This window comes from Oikopleura dioica, chromosome 1 (assembly GCF_907165135.1).
Source record: "Oikopleura dioica chromosome 1, OKI2018_I68_1.0, whole genome shotgun sequence".
Lineage (NCBI taxonomy): Eukaryota > Metazoa > Chordata > Appendicularia > Copelata > Oikopleuridae > Oikopleura > Oikopleura dioica.
In genome coordinates this window covers 1,549,340-1,565,790 of record NC_137291.1, presented here as the reverse complement: position 1 = coordinate 1,565,790, position 16,451 = coordinate 1,549,340, and the positions used below count along the sequence as shown (strand labels likewise).

The window sequence follows — 16,451 nt, the reverse complement described above, 5'->3', positions numbered from 1 at the left end:
AGAATGAAGTTATCTTTTTATCTGCTTCTTCTAGAAGCAACGGTAGATGGCCAAAGAGGAGGAGCTCCAGGATCTTTCAGAGATCGTCCAAAAGTTCCCATAAATAGTCAGTGGCAGCCGAGTGCTCCAGGTAGAAAAATTTGATGAGAAAAGTGATAAGAAATTAAAGGGGTTTCGGCTTCAAGAGTGATCAAAAACTACTCCGAGACGGAAAAACAGCTGATTTTTGAGCAGTACCAAATCATCGCTAGAATTCCTCATGAACTTTCGCTTTCTGAAAAAATCAGTCGTGTTGCCGATTCTGTTGATTCTAGGGACAGATCCCTCACAAATGAGCTAGTTTCTCTGCTGGAGGACAAAATGAAGACTTTGCCAAACTACTTTCGGTCGTCGGGAAAAGGTCCGATCGCCATGTCTGCTAGAAACAGAGACCTGCCAAACTGGGTCCCGAAACAGCTTCATTTTGGGCATCTTGGTCCGCCAGGAGAGAAGCAAGATGAGATTCACATAAAGAGAGGCCGGTTGAATCCTGGAAGCATGGAACACTTTAAAAACATCGAGCCGCCAGGAAGAATTTCTTCAAAATCATTTTCGGAAGAGGAAGTCCTCCTTGATTTCGCTCAGCGATTTGGCTACACAGAGAAGAATGCTCAAATCGCTAAAAATTCGATTCCAGGGATAGTTAAAAAAATTCAAAAGCAATATGGTTTGAGAGAAACTGGGATACTGGATCAACAGCTGATGGAAGTTCTTGAAAAACCGAGATGCGGAAAACCCGATTTCGAAAGTCAGAATCAAAGTCGTTCGAAAAACACTGGTCCAGCAAAGTACCAGATCGGCGGCCCTGCCTGGCCAGGCAATACAGTTTCTTACTCAATGTTCGGTTACTCGAATGATCTCCCGATCGAGATCCAGGATGATACAGTAGACAAAGCTTTCCACGAGTGGGAGAAAGTCGCCAACCTTCGCCCGGTCAATCTCGGCCCAGCAGACGACTCGGCCGATATCAAAATCTCATTCGGCCGCGGAGATCATTGGGATGGCTATCCATTCGACGGGCAACATGGAACCCTCGCCCATGCTTTCTTCAACGACCCTGGTTACCCAAATGATCTCGAAGGAGACGCGCACTTTGACGAGGATGAATTTTGGACGCTTGGGGAAGGAAGAATCACAAAGGCTGTCGGGAAACATCTGGAAGGAGGAAATTACTACTGCAAGTTTCCGTTTTCAAAAGACGGGATCGAGCACCGAAGCTGTTTGAAGTACAAAAATACGGATTTTACCTGGTGCTCGCTGACGTACGATTATGACAAAGATAAAAAATGGGGATTTTGTGGAGAAGGATCGCTTTATACATATGGCGGAAATGCGGAAGGAGAAGCTTGTAACTTCCCTTTTGATTTTCAGGGCAAGACTTATCATTCCTGCACAACTGACGGGAGAACAGATGGGTATCTCTGGTGCAGTCCAGATCGAAGATACGAGGACAAGGATAGATATGGCTTTTGCCCCGCCCAGTAAGTCCCATTATTTCCCCCTTTCCTGACTTCTATTCAGCCCAAACGATGCTATAGGAGGAAATGCGAATGGAAAACGCTGCCATTTTCCCTTCATTTTTCAATCAAACAGTTACAGTAGTTGCACAACAGTAGGTCGAACGGACAATCTTCTTTGGTGCGCGACAACGGATAATTATGATAACGATGGAGAGTGGGGCTTTTGCGATGGCGGGGAGTACTCGTTCTTTCTAGTCGCAGTTCATGAGTTTGGACACAGCCTTGGTCTTGGGCACTCGAATAATCCAGAAGCCGTGATGTATCCGTCGTACCATTTCACGAAGAACTTCAAAATGCCGGCGGATGATATTTACGGAATTCAACAGCTCTACGGCCCTCCAACGGGGACGTCGAGGCCAACAACGACGACAAGGATGACTCATCCGACGAAATTCCCGGAAATGGAAACGACGACTACCAGACAATCGACAAGACCAACGAGATCTACCACCACAGAAAGATGGACAACAAGATCAAGAACTACCTATAAGCCGGACATTGACGACAACGAGGTAAAAAATGACACGGAATTTTCGTTGAAGATTTCTAGAGACCGAATTACGATGATAACTCCCTTTGCGATGGCGATTTTGATTCGATTCTTCAATGGGGATCCGAGACATTCATCTTCAAGGGTCGTGAATTGTGGCGAATTACGGGAGAGCATCATTTTTATGATCAAAAATGGTCAATGCGAGGACCTCTTCAAGTCGAATCTTACTGGGCTGGACTTCCTTCGCATATTGATGCGGTTTACATGGTCCCAGGTTCTTTTCCTCTGAAAGGAGATCTGAAAATGTTTAGATGGTTTGAATCTTCCTTGGTCGACTGGTAATGTCCGATTCTTTTCTGGAGCTCAATATTGGGAGTACAATGGAAATAGAATTCTCCCCGGCTTTCCAAAGTCTATAACAGAACTGGGTCTTCCAAAAAATATGAGGTAATAACGGCCGAATTTGATGTTGAAAAACCATAATTGTCTTCAAAATATTAAGCATAGTGCGTTTTCGATCGTATGAATTTTGAATCTTTTTCTTAATGAAAACCAAACTCACCCCGAGCCGAAAGGGCTGATTTGAGTTTCAAAAATAATCTTATAAACTAGACTTACTGCAGCCATCAACCGAAGAACAGGTAAAAACGACGACTACCGCCGCTACACCTACTTGATCGCTGGCCGCTTCATCTCAATTTTCGATGAGAAGGAAAATCGAATTGTGAAAAGAATTTCAACTCGGAGACTCGGGATTCCAGGACTGCGATATTCAAGCAGAATTAAAGCTGCGTTCGAAGGCAGCGATGATGGATACTCTTTTTTCTTCGTGAATGATCTGTTTTATGCGAAACTTGATGGGACAAGAAGCAGAACGATTGTCGGAAATATTGAGGAGTTCGTTCATTGCTGTGGAGCTACAAATTCGGTATGGCAAAGCACTAGCCTTTGATTTTCCTTTCGTATTCAGTACTACGAGAATGAAGAAAAAGTGACTGAAGGAAAAGGCGGTGAACATTGCTACAGTGACATCTCTTCCGATGACTCGCTTCATAGTCCAGAACTGATGAAGGCATCGCCTTATTTTTTCAGAAGACCGAATTCGGGAAGAAGATTTTCTGATTCACTGACTGGAATATAAAAAAATGATAAAATCTTTTTATCTTTCTTTTTGAAATAATTTAAATTGATTTTATTTTGCTGAAAACTGATGACAGATCTAAAATATATTCACGGGCGATAAAAAAACAAAGGGCTTCTTAGCATGACGAAATTGTTTTCCAATAATACGAGTTCCAATTATTTCTTCATTTGAATCTTTATTCAAGCTACAAAATTTGCCTCAACAAGATGTTATTAGTTTTCTTAAACTTTTTTTGGAAAAATTAATACCTAATAGGCTATTAGTAATAGCGGACCTTGACCTAGAGATATTTTCTGTATCGGAAGGTCATACGATTGCCATCCATTACTCATATATCCTGGAAAAATAAAAATGGAGCCTTCAAATAAAATTGCCGATGTTGAAGATACATCCTATCAATCAAACGTCATATATAATGGGCAAATTTCGAGCCGAAAATCGTTATTTATAGTCCGTTCTACTCTTGGCTAAAAGATGAGGGTCATAGCATATACTTTAATAATCATCACTTTATACTATTTTTGGCGTTAATGGAACTAGAAAGCAGTTACAAACAGCAATAACAAAATAAAGGCCTCATCATTAAGCCTGGAGTTGAACAAATTATATTGATCTAGAAAAACGACATAAAAAGTTTTTTTTTGAAATCGCCTCTCCCCTTGATAAATGCCTTGATTAAATATCAAACGTTAAAAAACACTAACTGTAATAAGCGAACCGGCTAAAGACCATTCGTTTCTGCGTAATCGCCAGATTTCTTGTATTGGTTCCGGGTCTGGATAATAATTCCGTCTCATATAATGCATTCCTGAGATAGTCAAAAGACTTCCAGAAGGAAGTCCGACTGCAGTAAAAAAATAAATATTTCTAAATATTATTTCAATAAACATGTCTTTTTTCAATTATTACTTCGGGTGCTTCATATTTTTAAGAATTTTCCATCCGTTCTGAGTCAATTCCTCAACAACTCCATATGCATAATACCCTCCGATCACGATCAAGCGATCATTGTAGAAGCCAAGCTCACCATCTGTATGAACCTCCCTCGGTTTAAAAGTCGATGTTATTGTCGATTCATTGAAAATGTGGCACATACAATTACAAATAATTACTTAAACACCGTCGATTTCCATCTTTAGAGCGTTTTTCGGATGACAAGGGTTGATCAAAACGCTCTTAAGTTGGAAAAATTACGATCAAACAAGGATGACAGTGGGAAAAAATGATGCTAAAAAGAACTCTTTTCAGAACTCTTACAATGCATCCGAGGTCATTTTTACCTATATTATATAGGCTACATATGATAAAATATTTTTGATCTTTGAATCAGAGTCAATGATTTTACCAAAGAAAAAGCGCCAGAAACAACTTTTTAATGATTTTTTCAGGTTGAAATAGACGTTATTCTGATTATTAATTTAAAATAACCGAAAACGCTCTAAAGTTGGAATTTTTGCAGATGACAAAATATGGAAAATATTGGCAAAAACGCTCTTAAGTTGGGCGCTCTTAAGATAGAAAACCACGGTATACAATCATAATTGAGATGAATCGCAAATATATATGAAAAAATGAATTTGAAATGTTCTTTTCTTTTTAAGCTTTCGCTAAAGAATGAGCATCATTACAAGTAAAATAATTAAAGTAAAACAATAAGATACCTTTGCTGCCTTCCTCAATTGTTAAAACATAATGCGATCCTGAACTTTCTTCAGGAAGGCGAAGAGATAATTCAAAAAATTGAGTTCCGTCTAATCTTGCGATCTATAAAAAAATAATTAAAATATCATAATGAATTATAAAACTGTTATTACTCTCTTTTGATTATCGTTCCCTCCAAATATATGCAACCGATCATTTACTATTGCATTTCTAGAATAATAAATAGAGTGCTTAAAGCTTTCTACGTGATAAATTGGGCTTCAGAGGGATATTTCCTTTATTCTTGACATTTCGCCATTTCGGAAATTAGGTAAAATCGCATAAGGCTTCTCATAAGATGGGATAACATTAATCTGAGAGACAACTTCAGTAATATAAATAAAATTCTTCACTCTTGCTTTGCCGTCCATTTTGAATATTCTGACTTTTGATTTCTTATTATTTTCCAGTCCTTTTATCTTTATTCTCGAATAATTCATCATTTTTTTGTTCCCGTTCTTAATAGGAATTTATTTAACTCGTTGTTATCTCCCCTCAACAAAGTTAACCTCAAAAACAATGATATAAGATGCCTCTAATAAATGATTTGAATTGAAATAAAGCTCAAAATCTTGTATTTCAGATGAACTTTTTCTAAAAATGAACCGATTATTGAAAAAGTCAGATTCGATCCAAAACGAGCCATTCTTGCCGATTCCAAAATGAAAAAGTGTTTCTTCGTTAATAAAATTGCATTCAAGAATATTTATTTCTACTGCAACGGAAGAAATAGATTGATAATAAATTTGAAATCGAAGTTTCTCATTACGATTCGAGTTCATTTCAATGGTTGAAATATGCGTCATTTCTTCTAACGAAGAAAAGAAGTTGTCAGGAATGATCGTTTGGTGGTAGAAACTTGGATGAGGAAATTGAGGCTGAGAGGCGGCATTTTTCGCGAAAGCGGGAAAGACATCGTCGTGAAACGCAAAATAGGGATTGCTCGTCACGTGCATTTTCTTTCTGGCGTCCCTCTGGATAATGTCCATGTTTATTTCTTCAAAGTTAAACACAAATTCAAATAGTGAATCAAAAACATAATTTTGTACAAAGATTCTCTCCTCGTGGATGATTCCATTTCCAAAATACTCGCATTCGTCGTTGTTGAATCCACCTTGGTCTGTGTACCAGAGATCATCAAAAGCAAACAACCTTGAATAACAGATAGATTTTTCTTCGTATTTAACAAGAGAGCCAATCCACTCGCTTCCCAAGCTTAAGGGGGAGGTCGACGAGAATCGGGATTTCTGTAACCAAAAATCCGGAAAAACCTGCTTAGATAGGCGAATTCTGACTTTTCAGGGGGAAAGAAAAGTGTTTGAAAAATACAGCGGCGAAAACGAGAAAAAAAATTTTTTCGAAAAAATTTTCAAAAAATTGAGTCAAAGTGGGGAATACTCGTTACCAAAAAATCTCGAAAACGGGATTTTTTTTCTTCGTCAAATTAAATTAATAGTAAGTTGAAACCCTTTAAAATACGACGGCGGCAATATAAAACGGGCTGCTTTTATTAAAAAAAAATTTTTCTGTTCACTAAAAATATGCGATTTTCCTAAAAATCGTCATTCTTGCTCATTTTTCTCGGAGAATTTTACCAAAAGCGCCGAGACTTGGAATTTTTTACTGATAATGATACGAAAATTTTGGTAAAAAAAGTTGGTCAATGCCAAAAAAGCTGGAGACGAAAAATGTTCCTTTTTTATTAAGGAATCCAAAAAAATAACCAAAATTTTGAAAAAGCGAAAAAATTTTTCTCGTCGACCCCCTCCTTAAAAATTTTCCGCCAGCTTCCAACAACAATGAGTACAGTGAATTTGATAGAACAACACTCCTTGTGACCAAAATAAGAAGAAGTCTACCCATATCTTTCTATTTTGAATTCAAAAACAATATCTTGTTCATATTGCTGAGATTTTTTGAGTAATAGGGGATTTAACCAATTTATGGAAGTGCATTTTTGAGTATCAATAAGATTGCTGTATTCGGCCGACCGGCCAATTATCACCCTGATCCACTAAATCATTTCCATCAATTGTTTTAACCCAAAAAAAATGAGTATTCTTCTTTGAACTCTTATCAAAGGGATGATATGGACAGGATCCAAGTCTCTGAATTCTGGCGGAAGCTGTATTTCATCTTTTCTCCATCCTTTTTCTAGCTCTTCACTTTTTCTTAAACGGTTAAGTGCGACTGTTTTGGACAGTTTTATATAATAGTCGCCCATCGTCACACTCATCAAATAGAAAATGTCATTGAAGCTGACTGAACTCATTTTTGCGTTGAAATGGTTGCTCGCGATGTAGCCTTGCGCCTCTTCAAATCGATTCAAATGGTAATCTGGAGCAAAATAAAAGCATTTATCGCTTCGTGCAGTCGGAGAACTTGTTTCTGGTCAAAAATCATGTTAAAGACAATTACTAGTGACTTTCTATTATTTTAAGACCTTTTTCAGATGGCCACCACGGGAAAGATCTTCTTGTCGTTCTCTTTTAAACGAATCTCAATGTGATGAGTTCCAATCGAGGATCCAAAATGGAATACAAAAAAACCTCTAAACAGACGAGAAAATCATTTTCTTAGATTTATTAAGGGGGATCAGTTAGGAGCCGACAAAAAAAAATCGAGACAATTTTTTCGAAGAAATTTACAGCCAATCAGAATCCTGGATTCTGCTTACCGGCCAATCAGTTGCCAAAAATATGAAAATTCTACTTACATTTTTTTATGCCGATTCGGGATAAAAATAGGTGTATCGCCATTTTCTCTCAGCCTCATCAAGCTACCAATCGCATCAACCAAATAGTGCTCGCCATTTAAAAAAGTTGCACCCATCGACTTTGCGTTTTTGTCGATTTGAGATTAATTTAAAAAAAGAGTCAGCAAAAACGTTCATAAGAAAAGAACGAGTCAGAAGTATTGATTGTTTGAAAATTCTCATCAAAATCGGAAAAGCTTATTTTAAAGAATAAGCGTTTTTCATTTTCTCGTTCATTCCAACGGGCAGTGATCAACTCCATGTTACTGCCTGTATTTGTTTCAGTATTGAAAGTCCCCGATTTGATACTATCTGTTGAGTTTGTTTCAAAAACAGGAATCATTTTTTGTCGCGACTCCATTTTTTCGCAGTCATAAAAAGGACACGGACAGCCAGTTTGGCAATATTTCTGAGTTGGGCAGATTTCACCGGCACCCTTACTTGATTTAGTCAGTTCGAAGCAAATTGATTCACAAGGAGAAACTGGACTAGCCAGCGTTGATTCAAGTACGAGTGTCTTTGAGCAAAGATGGCGGCATATATTCTGGTCGTAGAACTGTTTCTTCTGACATCGGAGGAAATTCAGATCATTTTCTTCTTCGGAGAAAACTAAGGGTTCAGCCTTTGCATGGTCGATCTTTGAAATTGGCTCGGGAAGAATAAACATCTCGGTTTCGTGGCATTCCTTCATCAAATGGCCGCAGTAATCCATTGTTGTGATTTTCACGCATTTTTTGTAGTTGCGGTGACAAGTCGAAGTAAGAAATGTCGTTACTCCTCGTGACCTTTGAAGAGAGTACCAATTCGCTGGAAAAACAGCGTTTTATCTACTATATTTAACGAAAATTACTAATAAGGATGATGGTTATCCAGAAGATTGAACCATTTCCAAGGTAAAAACGTTGCTGACCGGGCGTTGAGAATCCGTGCTTTCCAAGGGTCAATTTTCTGGCGACTTTTTTCATCGTCGGCTCTTTCTGAATAAATGGGGTGATCATATTCAAGTTTTGAGTAATGAAAAAAAGCTTGTTAAACACGACTACCCCTCCTTCAAGTCGCGTTTGCGTGTGTGAACGCTTCTCGTAGACAAAACTTCTTCTGGGCACAAGTAGACCTTATCATCTTTCTGTCTTAGAACGCCAATCCAATGGCAGTCGAGACACTTTCAAATCTACATTATTCCTTTTTTTCGAATTCTGATCACCTTGATTTTGGGCTGCCCATTTGAATTGCTCTCGAACTCTTCCTCTATAACCATCGAAGTTGATCTCGAGTAAGAAAGAAAAACAATTCTGAAGATAAAAACGAAAAACCCGGTTTATGAGAGTCGTCGTCACGACTTTTTTCCTGACAGTTCGACAACTGAGTCAATTTTTGTTTTACAAGAAAATTTGGAAACTTCCAAAGCGGATAATTTGACCGTTTTGAGCGAAGAGTTTCTTGGCAAAGCAAGAAGAAAACCTGCGAAGACATGATAAATTGCCTCTCTTCCAAATCTTCACTCAGATTATAAAACGAAAAATATTTGGCTGTGAATCAAGACGCAACCGATCAATGTCTTCGATTTGACATTTGTAGTTGAGGGTGGTCGCACTCGAGATTTCCGGCGTTGACAGATGAGCTGGGCGAAATGGTGATTTTCATAAGGTCACAGCTCTCTGAAGAGAAGTGCTATAACGTAATTATGATTGCCACCTGGTCTGCACGGGACAGCTTCGAAAAAAAAACATATTATTGAAGAGCGCTAGAATGGTCGAAAAAAGGGGTTAGGGTTAGGGCTACGAATCCTAGCCGTATAGGTCGGGGTTCCGGTTAGCGTTAGCTTCAAAGTTGCAAATTTTCTGAACTTAGCTAGCTGACCTATCTAAGTAACCTGAGCTACAGCTAAGCTCAGCTCAGCTCAGCTCAGCAATTTCGAGAAGAGAGTCAGCTAAGCTCAGCTCATTTTTTCTAAAAAAAGCCAGCTCAGCTCAGCTAGCTAAATTTTGACTTCAGCTTAGCTAGCTCAGCTCAGCTCAGTTGCTTTTGAAAGACGCGAGCTCCATTTTGACAACAGCTCAGCAAGCTCAGGGTTAGGGTTCCAGTTCTTTTAAATATAAAAAAATCTCTTGGCGAAATATTAAAAGCTTAAAATAAACATGAGCCTAAACATGAGTCAAAAAATAATCCTTTGCCGATATCCCCTAAATCATAAAACAACGCTAGCTGCCCTTGAAGCTAATCTCACTGGGCCTTAGCTGTTGACATTGTCCCGTTTCGGCTTTGGCGAGAGCATCTGTCACAAAGTGTCGCTTGTAAGCACCTCCCTTGAAAGCCTCAAAAAAAGGAGTCCTTCTTTTGCCCAGCGATTTTGTGACCTTATCACCTTTTCAACCCTTTTTCCTCTCAGCCCGTCTGTTGACCGTTTTTCCGTCGTTGTTTTCCGAGGGCGCCGTAGAAAGAAAAAAAGAGATAAAAAAACAGCGCCGCCGATAATTTTTACTGAAGAAACTAAACAAGCTCGAGAAGGAAAAACAAGAAAGAGGATCGAAAAAAGAATGAAATTGACAAAGAAAATAAAAAAATGAAAACTGAAAATTTTTGAAGACAGAATCGAGAAAAAAGAAAGAAGGGCAAGAATGAGAAGAATTTTAAAAGCGGCAATTTTTATAGCAATTTTTAATCAGGTAATTAATGAAAAACTCATCTAAATTTTTTTGCCTAAAAAGCAAGTCCTATCCTATTTTTGAGGCAAAAAACTTGACAAAGTCGATATGTTGATTTTTGATAGAAAATTTCGTTGATAAAAAAGTGAAATTAATATAAAAGGACGTTAAATTTGATAGAAAATTTTAAAAGATTTGGATTTTCCATCCAATTTTTTTGTGGAAAAACTTTGTTTTTTTTTCATAATTGTTTCCTTTTTTGCTGATTCATTGATGAGCTTAATTCAATTTCGTCGGTAGTAGATTAACTCGAAAAGATCTTTTGAAGTGGCCTGCCTCGATTTTAACGATAATGGCTAGTCTTAAACACGCAACAAAGGCGGCGGACGTCAAAGTCTGACAAAAGTGTTTAAATTATGATGATTACAGCCGTTTATGGATTGATCGCTCGGCTCAAATAATGTTGTGATTTATCAAATCAAAATAAAATGAAGCAAAAACAGTAGTCAATTACAGACCACAACTTTTTACCACCGTGTCCTTGCTAATCCAAAAGCGTGATATCATCCTTTGAGCTTTTCAACAAGGTCAACGGTTTTTGGGGAATAAAAAAGAGGGTTATTTATGAGCTTAAATATTAAACTAATGGGAAAAAGTCGAAAACTGTCGATTCAGATATCCGTTGACGCCCTTAAATCGAATGGAATTGGGAGTGATTGCCAATGCCGATGCAAATTGCATGAAGATTCGCGAGAGCCGTGCCCGAATGGCAAGGGTTTTCAAATCTTCTTTTCCGTCGAAGCGATATCTTCTGGGAGCGACTGTCAGTGCACATGCGAAGATCCTCCAGTGAAAACAGAGTGTTTGCCGGACGACAGTGCAACGATCAAGAAATGAGTTTGAAGACAAAATCCAATATTATATTATATTATATTATATTTGAAAACTCATTTAAAAGGAACTACGAGAAGTGTTAACCGAGCTCGAAGATTTCAAGACCTCAATTTCTTTCAACAAAATGCACGACACAATGAGCCACATGGTCCTCGCCATGGTCCAAATGGAAAAGTCCTTTTCCGGAAACCTTCTGGACAAGACATCCGTTCTCAAGTCAAAACTCGACAATCTTGTCGGAATCATCGAGGAAGAGAACAAGTCGAGCAAGTTCAAAGAGCTCGTTGAAAGCGCGCGGAAGCAGAAAGCTGACGAAAACGAGCAGATTACGACTACGACTACGGCGGAAACAACGGTATTAAATATTTGAAGCAGGAACCATAAATATGTTTTTTCGCTGTTTCAAGAGTTATTTATGGCATTTTCTGGAACTTCTTTTTGACAAAAAAATAAACATATTTTCTTTAAATCTTGTAGAGGGGGATTAAATATGATATCTTGGGCAAAAGTCAATTTCAGGAGTTAAGAAGATTTGGAGTGACAAAACCTGGAGCAACCGAAATTTTCAAACCGATTTTTAAGGGTGTTAAAGTCATAATTAAGGATATCTGACTCGGTCAAAAGAAAGCCCGGGCCCAAAGCCGGGTTTTCGCCAGGGTTTGAGGGGGCCGGGAGGCCCCTAACACCCTTAAAAATCGGTTTGAAAATTTCGGTTGCTCCAGGTTTTGTCACTCCAAATCTTCTTAACTCCTGAAATTGTGTCGAGCCGATATCTTGTATATTAATGGTTCATAAAATTAGCACTTCCGCCCGTCGATAGCTCAGTTGGCAGAGCGGGAGACTGTAGAGGGTTAGCAGTTATCTCTAGGTCACTGGTTCGAATCCGGTTCGACGGAAGTTTTTCTCATCCCTCTTTTTTCAGACGCTGGAAAATGAAGAATCCGTGACAAGTGCTGTTTTTGAGCTTCCAGAAATGACGCGATTTGAAAAAGAAAAGCAAACAACAACGCCGATTTCTGAAACAACAACAGCAACGAAAACAGAAACCACAACCGTTATCCCTTTTGAAGAGCCGGAAATCGTGACGCCTACCAAAAATCCTCCAGCTGCGCCGGCAACAATTGGCATTTTGACGAGAACAATGCCAAGGATCGAGGAGAAAAACTCGACGGATCAGCCGAAAATGACTTCAAAGTTATTTGAAATGGATGTTTCGCTTAGCTCAGTTATTGGTTAGCAAAATCTATTTCGCTTTAAAAAATCACTCAAAAGAACGTATAATTTTGTCAACCGATTGTAAAGTAAACAAATTTCATGAAAACAATGAAATTACGACGAGGAGATTAAACATTGAAGATAATGAAACAACAGAGTCTCAAATTGTAAAAACAACAACGATTTCTACAACAACCTCAAAACCAACCATCAAAACAACGACCACTTCAACAACATCAACGACTTCTACAACCAAGACAACAAAGAAGCCAACAACAACGACAACAACATCCACGACCACTTCAACGACAACCACATCAACAACAGAGAAACCAACGACCACAACCACCACGACAAGCACGACTACGACAACGACGACAACATCGACAACAACAAAGAAAACAACTATAACTACAACGACGCGAAAATCAACAACTTCCATTCCAACTTCAAAACCAACAACGCTTCTCCTAACAACACCAAAACCAATCACTCAAGTGATGTCACAAACGAAAAGGAAACGAGATGACAAGTCGCGGCGAGAAATCAGCAACAGCCTTTGCACATGGACGCTGAATAATGTGAGAAAGGATTTGTTTTACAAAAGACTTGATTTATATTTTGATTGAAATAAGGAGGTAGGTATCGAAAAATTTTCGATTCGAAAATCATAAATTTTAAGCTTGGCTATCATTAGAAGATTATCTTTTAGACTTCCCTTTTTTCGAAAAAGTCGGAAATAAGAGATTCTTTAGCTTCTATTGTCTGTAAAACACGAAGACAGGCAAAAGTTTTCCACACATGGGGTCGCCGCGAAGGCGCGTGGATGATGGATCCAAAGGAACTCAGAGTGCGCGAGAGATGATCCATGAGATCCGGTGGCGGCTCGCTTATACCGCCACAGGCGTCCTAATGAGAGATTTATTTGAATGATTTCCTACCCGTCTAATTGATCATTCCCATTTCAAGATACCACTTTTTCTCTCTTTCAAAATTTATAAATGATCATCTCGAAATAAAGCCGAAAAGTTCTAGTGGAAGAAGAGCCGTTTATGTCGCGAATTTTTACTATGGAAATCATCTTCTGGAGTTTTCTGATACCAAACGATTCAGGGTTTGTCCCTCCCCCCTCTTCATCCCTTTTCTTAATCATTTTAAGGACCTCCGGTATCGAAAACGCCACACTCTCCCCTTCTACTACATCGGAACTGGTCATGTGGTCTACAATGAGCATTTCTACTACAATCGGGCTTTTACCCGGTAAGGAAAAAATGAGCTTATTGAGAAGAATTTCTGTTTTCAGCAATATCGTGAGTTACAACCTGAAGGATCAGGAGATGGTCGCCTGGACACATCTTTCCGACGCAATTTACGATTCTGACTCGCCTTTTACGTGGAAAGGGCATAGTTGGATTACGCTTTCGGTTGATCAACGGGGTCTCTGGGTAGGATTTTCATCTACCTACTGGTTTTCAAAAAATAAAATTAAGGTGATCTACCCGTCAGTAAGCCCACAAGACTACCACCAAGAAGAGCGGTTGAAGCTTCAGCTCCTCGACCCTAAGGATTTGAGCGTCAAGCAAATTATCGAAACTTCTACGACGACAAAGCAGATAGGGCATATCTTCATGATGTGTGGTGTCCTCTATGCGACCGAGCCTGATGGGAAGAAAGATGGTGTTATTCGGTAAACTTTCAAAAGAATGCTCTTCTTTCTTTTTTATAGATACGCGATCGATACAATCAGCGGAAGAACAAGAGATATTCATGTGGAGTACCCAGACAGCTATCAGTAAATAATTCTCTTCGTCGATTTCGAAATTTTTTTTATTTTAGTCATATCGTGCAAATGCAATACAACATGCGCGAGAAAGCTCTCTTCGTCTGGAATAATCGTCGCCAAATGGTCTACTATCTCGACTTCGTTGTATGATTTTTTCTCTGTTTATTCGCCTTTGAAAATATTCCTTTTTTTCATACTGCCCTTTTCAATACACTTTCACTTCACGATTCGTTTTTTAATTATCAGACAGTCAGCTTAGTCAAAAAGCTTGATAGCTTGTTCCGGTCTGTAACCTTTTCTGCAGACAGGGCAAAACTTCTGGGGCATCTCTTGAATACAAATTTTGCAAAATCGATGTCCACAAAGAAGAACACATTCAAAACGGATTTCGTCGAAATTTTCACAGCAAATTTTGCATTCTCTAGTTAACGCTAGAAAAATAAATAATTACTAAAACATATCAAGAAAGAACCATTCTTTTTTTCCAAGGTTTCTTGCTTTTTGAATTCTTCTTGAGCCGTCGTCTTTTTATTTATCATTCCAGAATTTGTTTTCTTATTAATGTCAAAACTTTCTCCTGTCGACTTTAAATAATCCTTTTGAATCGTTTTCGGGTGCACCGAAGAATCCGGGTTCAGATTTAGTTCATTAAAATCATCGATGATTTTTGCTGCAGAATTCTCATTCATAAGATTTTCGTCGGTATCATTTTTCTTGGAACCATTGTCATTTACCTTCGTTAAATTTTCGCTATTATTATTATTGAGATTACTTAAAATAAGGTTGATAATTTAATTCAATAATTGATATTGCCTCTCATTGAAACAATGGTAAAGGCTGGAAAGATATGTCATGACAGCACGCTCATCAGGTTTTGGATTGTTGACAAGATCTTAACATTGAATCAAATAGTCAATAAGATATGTTTTTTACATTCAGCATCGAGCATCTTTGGGATGTCGAGGTGTTTTTCAGCAATATCGAAGGCCAAGTTGAGATTTGTAAACGGATCTTCCTGAGCAAGTATTTTATGAAGGAGAATAAAGATGCCATCAGATTTTAAAAGTACCTTTTTAAGATCATAAAACTGTGGCAGAATCTCAGGTCTATGTTTGTGAATCAACGCACAGAAAGCGAGTCCATCTTTCCAGCTAGAAAATTTTTTATCAAAGCAAAATTTTCGAATTTATCTAGATTGTTCTACTGAAAATAAAATGCAAGCTGTCCCTCTATTTCATCTCATTTTGCTCGGAAATATTATTTATTCATCTTATATTAACTGTATTCTGAAAACCTTTTATCGATGTTTTTGACGTCAACATTACTATACGTCGAGGTTTCTCGCTGACACCAAAGAAGGAGACCCTCCTTGGCCGAAGAATCATCCACAGAGATGTCTTGGATGTGAAATCTGAGAATGATTGTCCAGATCATACCAAGGGTCATTTTGACGTTGCCGTCGACGATCTCCTCGGCACCAATGGATGCCAATCGAATACCTTTTCTTTTAAGGAAATCAAGAGCTTTGTTCACATTAGCGATTTTGTGAAATCGCATATTTCCTCTGTCCGGCTTACCAAGTCGCTCGCAAGAGATTACCTGGGATTGACAAGTGAAAAGATTATAACATATTTAAATAAATGTTACCTCGAGAAGAAGCATCAGCTTGACGCCATCACGGAAGTCAACATCGACAGCTTCGATGTTTGTTCCGACATTTCGTAGATGAGAATTACACCAAGCTGCAAAAGTCTGTAAATCTCGGTTTTACTCTCTCAATTAATTTATTGAAACTTTACTCTTCGCTGCTGTTTTTCCCATCCAGGATCAAGATTATCCTCGCATGACCATTCTTCTGCATTGCTATATAATTGTTGAGAGCTTGTTTCATCAGAGCTTTCATCATCAGAGCTCGAAATTATGTCCTTTATTTCAACATTGGAGAAATCCTTTGAGAAAAACTCTTTGATAGATTCTGCTTCTTCCGAATTCATTATCTTAGATAATTTATCTCTTTTCCGTTGTAAGAAGTTAAATGATTAGCTGTCGGTTTGATCTAAATAAATGTTGGTTGTAAAGTTGTTTTATGAACTATTTTGTAAGTAAAAAGAGAACACGCGCAAGTGACAAGTCAAATTTGCCTCTCTGCCACGCGATAATTTTGTGATTTCTGCATAAAAAATCACTATTTGAACTTTTAATATTTGACCGCTGACATTTCTTTTTTCTCTTATCGTGCAAACTTTCAATCGGCACTTGTTT

The 16,451-nt window shown here is 38.3% G+C and overlaps 4 protein-coding genes and 1 non-coding gene across 5 annotated transcripts; 4 read left to right on the top strand and 1 right to left on the bottom strand.

Moving 5' to 3' along the window:
- The first annotated feature begins 18 nt into the window (after positions 1-18).
- On the top strand, positions 19-3,281 carry LOC145706716 (72 kDa type IV collagenase-like). The gene is made up of 7 exons (XM_081784186.1): positions 19-130; positions 170-1,520; positions 1,561-2,071; positions 2,110-2,326; positions 2,364-2,499; positions 2,665-2,980; positions 3,023-3,281. The coding sequence occupies exons 2-7, from the start codon at positions 361-363 to the stop codon at positions 3,191-3,193; spliced, it is 2,511 nt and encodes an 836-aa protein (XP_081640312.1). The 5' UTR covers positions 19-130; positions 170-360; the 3' UTR covers positions 3,194-3,281.
- A 6,709-nt stretch (positions 3,282-9,990) lies between these two features.
- On the top strand, positions 9,991-13,138 carry LOC145706559 (uncharacterized). The gene is made up of 4 exons (XM_081783980.1): positions 9,991-10,318; positions 10,973-11,546; positions 12,114-12,423; positions 12,494-13,138. The coding sequence occupies exons 2-4, from the start codon at positions 11,316-11,318 to the stop codon at positions 13,033-13,035; spliced, it is 1,083 nt and encodes a 360-aa protein (XP_081640106.1). The 5' UTR covers positions 9,991-10,318; positions 10,973-11,315; the 3' UTR covers positions 13,036-13,138.
- On the top strand, positions 12,002-12,087 carry TRNAY-GUA (transfer RNA tyrosine (anticodon GUA)). Its single transcript is given in 2 exon segments — positions 12,002-12,038; positions 12,052-12,087. It is a non-coding gene; the product is annotated as a tRNA-Tyr (tRNA).
- Positions 13,139-13,181: 43 nt separating the features above from the next.
- LOC145711334 (olfactomedin-like protein 2A) lies at positions 13,182-14,418 on the top strand. Its single transcript, XM_081789056.1, has 7 exons — positions 13,182-13,247; positions 13,428-13,520; positions 13,566-13,666; positions 13,710-13,851; positions 13,897-14,093; positions 14,133-14,198; positions 14,243-14,418. Exons 1-7 carry the CDS (start codon positions 13,233-13,235, stop codon positions 14,337-14,339), a joined length of 711 nt encoding a protein of 236 aa, XP_081645182.1. The 5' UTR covers positions 13,182-13,232; the 3' UTR covers positions 14,340-14,418.
- A 562-nt stretch (positions 14,419-14,980) lies between these two features.
- On the bottom strand, positions 14,981-16,183 carry LOC145706337 (alpha-actinin-2-like). The gene is made up of 6 exons (XM_081783748.1): positions 15,989-16,183; positions 15,837-15,941; positions 15,484-15,788; positions 15,259-15,340; positions 15,123-15,204; positions 14,981-15,081 (listed from the first exon to the last, which is right to left on the bottom strand). The coding sequence occupies exons 1-6, from the start codon at positions 16,181-16,183 to the stop codon at positions 14,981-14,983; spliced, it is 870 nt and encodes a 289-aa protein (XP_081639874.1).
- Positions 16,184-16,451: the final 268 nt, after the last annotated feature.

Excerpts from the sequence above, each read along its gene's own strand:
- LOC145706716 (XM_081784186.1), top strand. The coding sequence starts at position 361 with ATGAAGACTTTGCCAAACTACTTTCGGTCGTCGGGAAAAGGTCCGATC. Across the intron at positions 2,072-2,109 it reads CGGACATTGACGACAACGAG|AGACCGAATTACGATGATAA; the intron begins GTAAAAAATGAC and ends GAAGATTTCTAG. Across the intron at positions 2,981-3,022 it reads GCTGTGGAGCTACAAATTCG|TACTACGAGAATGAAGAAAA; the intron begins GTATGGCAAAGC and ends TTTCGTATTCAG.
- LOC145706559 (XM_081783980.1), top strand. The coding sequence starts at position 11,316 with ATGCACGACACAATGAGCCACATGGTCCTCGCCATGGTCCAAATGGAA. Across the intron at positions 11,547-12,113 it reads CGACTACGGCGGAAACAACG|ACGCTGGAAAATGAAGAATC; the intron begins GTATTAAATATT and ends CTCTTTTTTCAG. Across the intron at positions 12,424-12,493 it reads TTCGCTTAGCTCAGTTATTG|TAAACAAATTTCATGAAAAC; the intron begins GTTAGCAAAATC and ends CCGATTGTAAAG.
- LOC145711334 (XM_081789056.1), top strand. Across the intron at positions 13,852-13,896 it reads TTGATCAACGGGGTCTCTGG|GTGATCTACCCGTCAGTAAG; the intron begins GTAGGATTTTCA and ends AATAAAATTAAG. Across the intron at positions 14,094-14,132 it reads AAGAAAGATGGTGTTATTCG|ATACGCGATCGATACAATCA; the intron begins GTAAACTTTCAA and ends TCTTTTTTATAG.
- LOC145706337 (XM_081783748.1), bottom strand. The coding sequence starts at position 16,183 with ATGAATTCGGAAGAAGCAGAATCTATCAAAGAGTTTTTCTCAAAGGAT. Across the intron at positions 15,942-15,988 it reads GGGAAAAACAGCAGCGAAGA|ACTTTTGCAGCTTGGTGTAA; the intron begins GTAAAGTTTCAA and ends CGAGATTTACAG. Across the intron at positions 15,082-15,122 it reads AAAGATGCTCGATGCTGAAT|ATCTTGTCAACAATCCAAAA; the intron begins GTAAAAAACATA and ends TTCAATGTTAAG.